This window comes from Canis lupus, chromosome 6, assembly GCF_048164855.1.
Source record: "Canis lupus baileyi chromosome 6, mCanLup2.hap1, whole genome shotgun sequence".
Taxonomy (NCBI): Eukaryota; Metazoa; Chordata; class Mammalia; order Carnivora; family Canidae; genus Canis; species Canis lupus.
In genome coordinates, this window is record NC_132843.1 from 19,034,864 (window position 1) to 19,046,871 (window position 12,008).

Genomic DNA, 12,008 nt, shown 5'->3' on the forward strand with positions numbered 1-12,008 from the left:
TTGTTGACCTTAGAGATAAAACTGTCCGTTATTTTATCAGCAAAAATGGGTTTTATTTGGGAATAGTGGAGAATTAGAACTCAAGACAAGCAAGATATGGCAAAACCATAGGCAGATCTGGAGAACAAAGGAGAATAGCCTTGTACAGCTGAAAGGGGAAAGTTGGGAAGGGCTTGTTATAAACAAAAGTCCATGGGAGTAAACCAAAGTGTAGTAGCTTCTCATTGGCTGAGTTATGACAGTCTCTTATTGGCTAGACTGTTGCTGGGCAAGGTGAAAATCTTTCTTCCTCTCTTTCTGTTGGGGTCTGAAATTGATGACTAGCTATAGGCTATGAGAGTTTCCCCTTCTGGCCTCTTAACTCATTTTAGTGAGGTTTTCCTTTTATTTTCACAGTGCTTAGAACATTCTAGTTTATTCAAAACAGACTGAGAGTATTATTAACCTGTGAGAGATAGTATATGGTGAATTAATTAAAAAACACATTTCTTAGTAAACTCGCTTATCTTATACTATAACAGAGCTAGCTGTTCTTTTAATTTTTGGTAATTGCCCTTGTTTTCTATTATAAATCTTTATGTTAAAGGCTGTGTTGAATCTCATTGTTCTAGTTTATTCTGCTTCTGGGAATAATAAAATCTAAGTAAATTTTCCAGCCTTATTGTCTAATCAGGGGAAAAGGTTAATGTCTGTGGATGATGTGTTTGAGCATATGGGCATAGGATGAAAGGTGGAAGATCAGTTTGGACAGTAGTTAAACTCTCGGGTAGGAAGTAATGTCATTTCCTGGGTGCTAATCATTTTTCATCCCTTCCTACTCTGGGTCTGATTTTCGATTAGAGAAATGTTGCCTGCCTTGCAGTTTCTCTTGGGTTGTCTGAATTTAATCTCAGAGATGAAACCTTTTTAGTAGCAGTGATTCTTAAACATCAGTCTGAGCAGCCAGCTTTGGGAACCACCGAAACAGGGTAATTGCCTCAAGGAAAAGCCTCTTTTTGGTAGCACTGAACAGAATTGAAATCTTTTTTATGGGTCATATGTGATTCTTGAATCAGTGCTAATCTTTATTAAACATCTCTATTAGTTCTGGAAGTGAAATAACACTTTATAGCTATGTAGAGTTTTAAAAGCATGTTATATATTAACTGTGGGTTTTTAAATAATTTTATGATGAAGAAAAGGCAGGGAGAAAACTAAGAATCCGGAAACATTAAGTGACTCACTCATCCACTGGCACACAACAAGTATTGGATCTCAGATTAAAACCCAGTATCTGTCTTTCCCATTAGGATGTGGTACTCATGGCAGGAACTTTTAAGTTTCTAGAGTATTCTGAAACAGGAAAACTGTGTGGTAATAATATCTTGACAGTGTTTATATTCTGTATGTTTGACTTGTTATACATTAGAAACAATTTCAATTAAGAAAAAATGTAACTGATTTTTGAGGTGGGGAGCCTGGCTGGGCTGACTCTGTGGAGCATGGGACTCTTGATCTCCGGATTGTGAGTTTGAACCCCACATTGTGTATAGAGATTACTTAATATATTTTTAAAGAAAGAAAAAAATCTAATGGTAAATTTTAGGGATTTATTTTTTTTTTTACTTCCTACTTTCATTTTAACAGTGTGTAATAATTTAATATTCCTTGTGAATTATGTTTTCTTGTTTGGCCTTTGTTTTAATTTTACTCAACAAATTTGATGTCAATATTCATACCTTCCTATTTAAAATGTCAAACACCAGAGCAGCTAGACACTGAAGATGCATTGTAATCTGTTTTATAACACATTTTTACCTGGGGCACAAAATAAGCCATTCTGTATTGTGTGGTAATGCCACAGAGAGGCTTGAAGTAGGACATTCTTTCAAATCAACTAATTTAGAAAATTAATATTACTAAAGTTTAAATTAATATTACTCAAGTAATTAAAAAATACCATCCTTGAGCCCATTATAAACCATAGTCCAATTTAATCCCAGACAAGTGAGGAGGAAAAATACTCAGGGTACTAGAAACATAAAGTATTCAGTGCACTTTAAAAGAGATATGGCAAATAATAATTTATGAGAATTGCCAAATTGGATCAAATCTGTGGTTTGCACAACTCAGGATATAGTCTCCAAAAATGAGCTTAAAGAGTACAAGTGTGATTGTTCAATATTAGGTTTAAATTTATTTCTGGGGTGCCTGGGTGGCTAAATTGTTAAACATCCTACCTATTCTTGATTACAACTCAGGTCATGATCAGGATTGTGTGATTGAGTCCCCCCAACCCTTGGGTTGGGCTCTGTGCTGGGCATGGAGCCTGCTTGAGATTCTTTCTCTCCCATTCCCCATCCCTCCCACCTCGCTCACATGCACCTGCGCGCTCTCTCTCTAAAAAAAAAAAAAAAAAAAAAAAAAAATTAAAATTTATGTATTTCCTTTAGTAATTCATCATGAATTTTAAAACCTCTTAAATCTTTATCTGTTTTTAGAATTCTCTTAATCTCTCATTGTGGGGTTTAGATTTTATAGAATTATTATTTTAGGAAATTATACATTTTTATTTCAGATTAATGAGGCTTCCCTCCTCTCCCCCCCCTTTTTTTTTTGGCTTAGATTTGTTACTATGTTATCTTTTCTATCTCATTGATTATTGTATGTTATCCTCTGGAGATATGCTAAAGGTCTCATCAAATAAATTAACTAGAATTGTTCACAGCTTTTTGGATATGTTTTTCATTTTGTGCCAGTAGTTCATTGCTTTGTATATTTTGGCCCTCAATGCTTGAATTGTTGAGATATGGACCTAGTAGTTCTTGTGATTTCATCTGAGAATCCAGTTCTAAAAATGGTTAATGTTATTGGTTATCTCTCAGTTCTGGCAGGGTAGGTGTTATATGATACTACACAGTTCAACTAAATGTTAAGCTTAACATTTTTACTTTTCTTTAAAAGTTAATGAAAGAAAGTGGATGAATTATAGTCTACTGATGATGGGTGGTTATAGTAAGTAGAAGCTTTCAGAAATTTTGATGCTTAAAGGTTTTTCTTAGGATATTTGTGAAAAAACTCTTTATAACTGAGCAAAAGCTAAATTTAATTTAAACTAAAGATTATCATTTAACTTAAATTTAAATCAACTAGCAAAAACTAATTTAATAGAGAAAAATTAAGTTTTAATTTGATCATTTTTAGAATTACATTTGATATATTTTAATAACTAACTTTACCACATAAAAATTAAAAATAAGCCTCTCAAATTCACATGTAGAAATAAAATTCATGAGTGAGAAAGTCAATTCAAGATTCCTAGTCTGGGACATCCCCGGTGGCACAGTGGTTTGGTGCTGCCTGCAGCCCGGGGTTAGGTCCTGGAGACCTGGGATTGAGTCCCATGTCGGGCTCCCTGCATGGAGCCTGCTTCTCTCTCTGCCCCTCTCTCTCTCTCTCTCTCTCTCTCTCTCTCTCTGTGTCTCTATGAATAAATAAATAAAATCTTAAAAAAAAAAAAAAAGATTCCTAGTCTGTATTTTTAGGAAAAAATGGTAATTTTAGAAAGTAAACTAAATGTTGTTACTCTTAGTAGTAATCTTGTATTTATTTATCATTCAAATACCTTTAAAAATGATTTCTATTTGGAGATAGGGCAGGAAGTTTTAGTATTATCTTAGATATTTTCCTTATTTCAAATATGTACTTTCCTAAATGACTTTTACTTGCATTCCTTCCTTAACAGAATTATAGACATTTGATAAATAAGTGGCCAAGTATGTTCAGCAGTCATTCTCCAAATATTACTGTTTTGTGAATATAAGACAAAAACAGTATTATTAAATGTAGTAATTTTCCATTTCATTATATTGAAGTAAGCTAATTTAAAATAAATTGACCCAGAATATTAGAAAAAATGTGTTATTGTTGCATCATATTTTCTTGTACCTAATTATTTTAGAGGAACCATTAAAGAATTTTCAACAAATACATTTTTATAAGAAATACTTTATGTGACATAACCCTGCTGGCTGAATCTGACTTCAGTTTATACTGGACAAGGAGAAATATTTTCTTTTTTCTTTTTTTTTAAGATTTTATTTTATTCATTCATGGGAGACACACACAGAGAGGCAGAGACACAGGCAGAGGGAGAAGCAGGCTCCCTGCAGGGAGCCCGATGTGGGACTTGATCCCAGGGCTCTGGGATCACGATCTGAGCCAAAGGCAGATGCTTAACCATTGAGCCACCCAGCTACCCCAAAGAGAAGTATTTTCAATGTATAAATTTTAGTTTATAAAACTTGGTGGCCAGTATTTTTATTAGAGAACTTGAAGAAAAAATTGAGTGGGGGGAAAAAAAAAGATCACTAATTACTTTATTGGACTGACCTAAGGATCCAGATTTAAGCAGTGTCTTTTTTTTTCTTTCTTTTTTTTTTCATTCTGTTAAGAGTGAAAGGAAAGGTAGAATTCAGTTGTTGATTATCATCTCACTTAAGTAGGAGGACTAAGGAAGGGTTTGGTGAAGAAAGAGGTTGAATTCAAGTAAGGCCTGCCCTTTATTTACCATTAAGGTTGCACAGAAAATTCTTCACATGCTATATTTAATCAGAGTTTATATAATAATAGTCAATATATAGATTGGTTAACTCAAGTTTACATTTAAATTTACTTAAATTTTTTTTCTTTTAATTTGGTAAAAATACATTAGAATTAATGGACAATAAATTATTTAGAGAGTATTTATATATGTCATCTTATTTTTGGTTTATGCAAGAAAATGTTTTATTATGGAAATGTTGAAACATAACAATGTTGAAGTTTATAGTGAACACATGTATACCAAGCACCTAGATTCTGATTACAATTACTATACTTGATTTATCATGTATTTATCCAGCCTTCAATCATCTTAACTTCTTGATGGATTTCAAAGATTTCTTCCTAAATAGTTAACCATGCATATTACTAATTATGGTTCAATGTTTCCATATTTACAGTTCAATGTTTTTTTCTTTTTAGCTAAAATCTATATGCAATGACACGCACAAACTTTAATTGTACCATTGGATAAGTTTTGACAGGTAGTGCATACCTCTGTGTAACTCAAACCCCTTATGAAGGTAGAAAATGTTAACCATCATCTTGAGGTATCCTTGTGTTCCTTCTCAGTCCCTACCCCTACACCCCTAGAAGCAACAGCTCTTCTGATAATTTTTTCCCACAAATTTGGCTTGTTCTAGAATTTCATATAAATCAAATCATACAATAAGCACATTTAAATTTCTTTTTAAGATTTTATTTATTCATGAAAGAGGCAAAGAGAGAGAGAAGCAGAGGGAGAAGCAGGCTCCATGCAGGGAGCCTGATGTGGGACTTGATCCCGGGACTCAATCTTGGGACTCCGGGATCATGACCAGAGCCAAAGGCAGACGCTCAACCGCTGAACCACCTAAGCATCCTATCCCGCACATATAAAATTTTTAACAGAAATTTATAGATTCTTAATTTGAAGCAGCATTTGCTGACAATAAAAAAAGCTAGTATAATTAAAAATTCATCTGTATACATTTTTGAAAGTATTTAGAAGTCCCTTTGAAAAGAAACAGGATATTCTGAAGTGTTTACTAAGGTTGAGTTTTAATTTAGATTGGGCATGGCAGATAGGTTAAGTCCTTTCTTTGTAGGATGTTACTGGAGCTCTATATTAAGATTCTGAGGCTGAGGGGCCCCTGGGTGGCTCAGTTCATTAAGTGTCTGCCTTTGGCTCAGGACATGATCCCAGGGGCCTGGGATTCAACCCTGCATTGGGCTTCCTGCTCCATGGAGAATCTGCTTCTCCCTTCCCCACTCCTTCTGCCTCTCCCCCTGTTCATGTGCTCATGCACGTGCTCTCTTTCTTCTTCTTTCTCTCTCAAATAAATAAAATCTTAAAAAAAAAATAAAACAGATCTGGGACTAGATGAGGGTATATAGAATTGATGTCATTTAGTGATGTATGCCATTATTGTCCCAGAAGATAAGGAATCACATATTGGCTGTTCCTGAGAAATAGTTGGCAACTAACATGTATTTCCTGACTTTTCAGCTGCAGCTTTTGTTTAGTTCGGGTCTCCTATTTTCTAGAACTCAACCTTACTGAGTGCATGTGAGTAATTACATATTGAATCTTTTATAGAAATTAGAGGAGATAATACCCTTGATTCCAATCACTGTGTGTGTGTGTGTGTGTGTACTACTTGAGTTATTTAGAGATAAGCATTTGATTGCTTTATATTTACGAGCAGGGGAGTAGGTGAGGGTTGAAATACAGGGAAAGCAACATGTAAGGGATGCAGGCACGTGGGCAAGTCAGTTGGTTGAGTGCCCGACTCTTGCTTTCGGCTCAGGTCATAATCTCAGGGTCATGAGATAGAGCACTGAGTCAAGCTCCATGCTTAGTGGGGAGTGTGCTTGAGATTCTTTCCCTCTGCCCCTCCCTCTGCTCGCCCATGCTCTCTCTCTCAAATAAATAAAATCTTGGGGAGAAAAAGCGTAAGGGATGTTCTCATCTACTTGTTTTTTTTTTTTTTTAAGATTTTATTTATTTATTCATGAGAGACAGAGAGAGAGAGAGAGAGAGAGAGAGGCCAGAGGGAGAAGCAGGCTCCATTCAGGGAGCCTGACGTGGGACCCGATCCGGGGTCCCCAGGATCACACCCTGGGCCAACGGCGGGGCTAAACCACTGGGCCACTAGGGCTGCCCTCATCTACTTGTTTAATCCATATTTGTGTTTCTTTGTTTCCTTTCCTTATGAAATTTAAGAATAATTCCTTGTCAGATAATGTCCCAGGGCATAATGTAAAAATCATACTTAGGCTTTTTTTTTTTTTTTACATTAATTAATATCGTGTAGCACTAGACCTGTATTCCTATAAACTACTAGAACATTATTTTATGTTAACATTCAAATAAAATGTCAGAATTTGACATGTCAATAGAAAAGGCCAAGGTATTTATTGATTTTCCTGTTAGTGGAAATTTGGAAGGAAACTAAATAAAAGACTTAAGTTTATAAAAATATAATAGCTTTTTCTTTTGCTTGCCAAGTAGGAGTAAATGCCTCTTTGGGTGAATTTCCATCTCTCTACGATAATTTCAATCTCCATAAGGTAATACTGTGGTTTCAAGTGGTACTTTCTTTGGGAGAACAGCAATGAATGCATTTAGACTTTCTCACTCATTGTATTTTATTTTCTTCAGCAAATGTGCAGGAATATGCAGCACATATGCTGCCCCAAGTGTTACAGTCATTAAGATGAGGAGTGATGGGGATCCAGGATTGTTAAATCCCAGCTCAGAACTTTGTGCTATATATAAATATCATGTATCATATATATTTATATATTTAAAATTTCTATTTGTAATATATATAAATATAACTTTTAAAGTTACAGTTCTATATATGTATTTTTTTCAAAGTTTTATTTAAGTAATTACTATACCAAGGTGGATCTCAAACTCACAACTCCAAGATCAGGAGTGCTTGCTCCACCACTATATATCTTTATAGGGTGCCCCTATATATTTTTAGCTCGCATGTTAGTCTTCCTCCAAATGCATGATCTTGACTCCCGTTGGGCTATTCAAGGCCAGACATACCCAGGATTCTACACGTGGGCACTGAGGCTTGCTTTCCCCCAGCTTGTTCTTGCCAGGGCTGTACACACTGGTGCCGAGGTCCATTGGGGCCCACCCTTGTCTGGCCCCACGTCCACTCCTTATAGCTGAGAGTACACACAGCCAGGGTACGTAGAGCCCGTGTCCACCTCAGGGCAGGCCTTTGGGCTGTTATATGAGTACCTATGAAGACTATCTCACAAACACCTTTCTAATATTTTATTACTGTTTTTCACAATTAAAATACTATAAAAGAATACTTAATAAAATATATTAAGGTAGAAAATATGAATAGAGAGATAAGCCAGAATTGTTGGGAATGTTTCTGTTGAGTTTCAGTCTGAATGCATAAATGTGACTCTGAATGTCTATTAATTTGTAGAATTTTAAATTTTTTTCTAATCTCATTTTTAGTTATTTGAAAATTCAGTTTTATTTTTATAGTTAAAAGTATAGCTTATGCTAATCATAAAACAAATAACTTAGATATCTATAAAGTATATATAAAATATTTAACAAAGAAATAACACAAAGTAGAAAGCAAAATTACTCTGTAGTCGAGTCCTAGGAAATAATCACTGTTTACAGATTATTTTTTAATTTACAGACCTTTCCCTATGCATATATATAAACAATTTTTAAAGTATAGTTGATTTACAATATTAGTTTCAACATACAATATAGTAATGTACATTTAAATACATTAGGAAGTGATTGCCACACTAAACCTAGCTATCCTCTGTCATCATACAGTTATTAAAATATTATTAACTGTATTCTCTATACTCTATATTGTATTCACATGTCTTATTTTATACTTGGAAGTTTGTGACTTGTTTCACTTAGCATATAATACCCTCTAAATCCATTCTGTTGTTGCAAATGGCAAGACTTCATTCTTTTTGTAGCTGAGTACTATTCCATTGTATATATACCATATCTTCTTTTATCTGTTCATCCAACAAAATCTTACTTTGTAGAATATAAAACTGGTCCCTCGTACTTTACAACTCAATTTATAATCTCAACTTCTTGAAATACATCAATGTTTTCAAGAGTTCTTTCTCTCTTTCAGGAGTTTCTTCCTATAGATTGATGGCAGTTGAATTATCCTAACTTGTATTTCTTCTCTGTGGGCATTAGTTCCTATGGGATTCTTTACTGGGACACCTTGAGTTTCTTGTGAGTTACTTTTGTTTAGTAATAGACACTAAATTTTCTATCTTATTTATAAAAAATTAGAGAATAGAATAAATATCCCCAAAATTCTGTTCAGAAGTCTGTCTCCTGACTTGTTTATACTAGTCATATCTGAGTTTAAGGACTTTTAAGTAGTTCACTATCGGTAGCTGATTCAAATGTACATGGTGACTATTTTCTTTTTTGAAGTAAAAAAAATGCAGCTCTGCAATTTTGACTTTTTTTCCTTTGTAGCTAAAAATAAGGCCCTACTATTAGTTCAGTTTCTCCTCCTTTATCCCCAAGCCTTGCCCTCTGGATTTCTTGAACTGTTCTCTTAGAGAATGCCCTAGTATTGTTATTTTCCAGAGACTTGTAAAAAGGGGTCCATTAAAAGTCTTTATTTTTTAGAGATACATTTTAAAATAGTTAGGGATAAAAGATACACCTGGGATTAAAAAACAAATAATTGAGGGTGATGATGAGAAAATGAATGGGTAGGAATATGGATAAAACAGGATTGATAAAGGATTAATCATTGTTGAAGCTGGGTAATAATGGAATAGGTGGTTTCGTTTTATTCTTCCTTCCACTTTTGTATATGTTTGAGATTTTCCATAAGTTAAAAAATGAAAATAGGATCCAAAAGGAGATTTAAATTGGGCAGTATATGATGCAAATTTGAATGCTACTCTAAAAATAAAATATATTGTATGAAACAGTCATGCTTTTCACTTTTGAACAAGATAATTTATACATATATAAATTTTAAGTAGATCTTCTTGTTATGCTAACATAAAGGTATATTTAAAGTTAGGTGAGCACAGTCATTTGTTCTACTGTTATAGCTGAAAGCTTGTTCTTTCTCCTAAAGCAAGTTTAGTTGAATGAGTGTATTAATAGTTCTCATTGTTTCAGGTAGTCCAGCAGCCTTCAGGAGGTGTTGCAAAACAAGTGACCACACTTTCCCATTCCTCAGCATTGACCATTCAGAAATCTGGACAGAAGAAGATGCCAGTGAGCACTGCAATACCTACCAGTCAGTTTCCTCCAGGTAGACCCTGGCCCATCCCTGCCCCATCACAGCGGGTTTGGAACATGATGGGGTTGTGTATTCTCTATTGTTAGGTTAAGTCTTTTAAATAGGACCTAGGATGGAACACTGAAAAATAACTGTTTAGTACATTTTTTATACATACATAGCTACTTTTTAGGGATATGTGTTGTTTTAGAATAAAGAGGCAGCTACTCATGGCATTTTTGTAATTAGATAAAAGAACCAATGAGTAAATAAAAAGCACTTTTTAACTTATAAAAATTGCTATAAACTTATAGCAAAAAACTATAAACTTATTGCTATAAACTTATAAAAATTGCTATAAAATTGCTATAAAAAATTGCTACTTACAAAAATAAAAATTGCTATAACTTTATTTCTTTTTAAAATGTATTTCTTTTCCTAAGTTTGGAATTTATTCTTACACATAAAATTTAGAGATTTCATGTATTTTTTAAATCTACAAATATAGGGGTGTCTGGGTGGCTTAGTCAATTGTGTCTGCCTTTGGCTTAGGTCATGATCCCAGGGTCCTGGGATCTAGCCCTGCATCAGGCTTCCCTGCTCAGTAGTGAGCCTGCTTCTCCCTCTGTCCTTCCTTCTACTAGTACTTTCTCTCCCTCTCTCTTGAATAAATAAATCTTCAAAAAATATATACAAATATAAATGATATATTAACATTTATCACCTGTCACTTTTTCTACATATTTTTATAATGCTGGTAATTCTGTAGACCATTTGAAGACTATATAAAAAAATGGAGAGGTCTTGATTTTATAAGATGATTTCTTATGTAGGGAATAAGTTTATTGTCATTTTAACATTTTAACAGAGGTCTAGAACAGCTTGAAATTTTTTTCTGATTATTCTGTGTATATTAAAAGCTATTCTACATTTTCCTAATATGGCATGGATTTTTTTTTTTAATTCATTTTTCTTTCTTCTTTTGTTTGTATAGCTTCCATTCTAAAGCAAATTACCCTGCCAGGAAATAAAATTCTATCACTCCAAGCATCTCCTATTCAGAAAAATAAAATAAAAGAGAATGGAACATCCTTCAGGTAAGGAAAATAGTTAAAATTTGGTCTGGTGTAAGGAAGTAGTACTTTTTAAAAAGATGGCAGAATAATACTTATAAATATATTGATGCCTTTTTAAAAAGCTGACAGTACTTTATTGAGTATAATTTATAAATAAGTGTATAAATCCTAAGTGTATAGTTCAATGAATTCTGATAAGCATACATCCTTGCATGTAATCAAGATGCTGAACATATATCCTTCCCCTTCCTGTTCCTTTCAAATTAACTACTTCTAACACCTGCCTCCAGGAGTTGCTATTATGTCCATCACCATAGATCATTTTTGTCCATTCTTGAACTTCACATAAATGAAAAATCACATTAACCTTTTTTGCATGTTTTTTCACTGCATATTTTTGAGATTCATCCGTATCATTTTGAATATTGGATTATTTTTTTGTATTGGTGAGAAGTATTCTTTGTATAAATGTAAATCTCTTCTTTCTTTTTCCTGTTGATGAACATTGGGTCATTTCTGGTTTTTGACAATAGTATGTAAAGCTGGTATAAATATTTATATACAGATTTTTATGTGAACATAGGTTTTCATTTCTGTGTAGTAAATATCTAGGAATATGATTGCTGGGTTACTAGGTAAGTGTGTGGTTAACTATTTAAGAAGTTCCCAAACTGTTTACCAAAGGAACCATTTCGCATTTCTACCAGTAATAAGAGTTCATTTGCTCTTCAACTTTGTCAGCTCTTGGTAATGTCAGTTATTTTGATTTTTACTATTCATTAGAATAGTAAAATATATTGTCATTATTATTGTGGTTTTAATTTGCATTTCCCTAATGACTAAAGATGTTGAGCCTATGTTCTTGTATTTATTTGGTATCCATATACTTTTGATGAAACATGTGTTCAAATTCTTTGTCCAGTTTTTCTTACTGAGTTATTTGTTTTCTTATGGTTTGAGTTCTTAGTATTCTTTATGTATCCAAAATCTAAGTCTTTGCCATGTAAGTGATTTGGAAATATTTCCATTGTGATGTGTTCTATCATCCTCTCACCAGTGTCTTTCGCAGAGCAAACATTTCATTTTGCAG

General features: G+C 33.6%; 1 protein-coding gene across 1 annotated transcript in view; it reads left to right on the forward strand.

Annotated features, from left to right (window-relative positions):
* Positions 1-12,008, forward strand: part of TAF4B (TATA-box binding protein associated factor 4b) — a 125,570-nt gene that overhangs the window by 29,604 nt on the left and 83,958 nt on the right. Inside the window, exons 8-9 of the mRNA XM_072829100.1 lie at positions 9,740-9,875; positions 10,837-10,939. Of these exons, the coding sequence (XP_072685201.1) occupies positions 9,740-9,875; positions 10,837-10,939 (239 nt within the window). The remainder of the gene's footprint in view (positions 1-9,739; positions 9,876-10,836; positions 10,940-12,008) is intronic.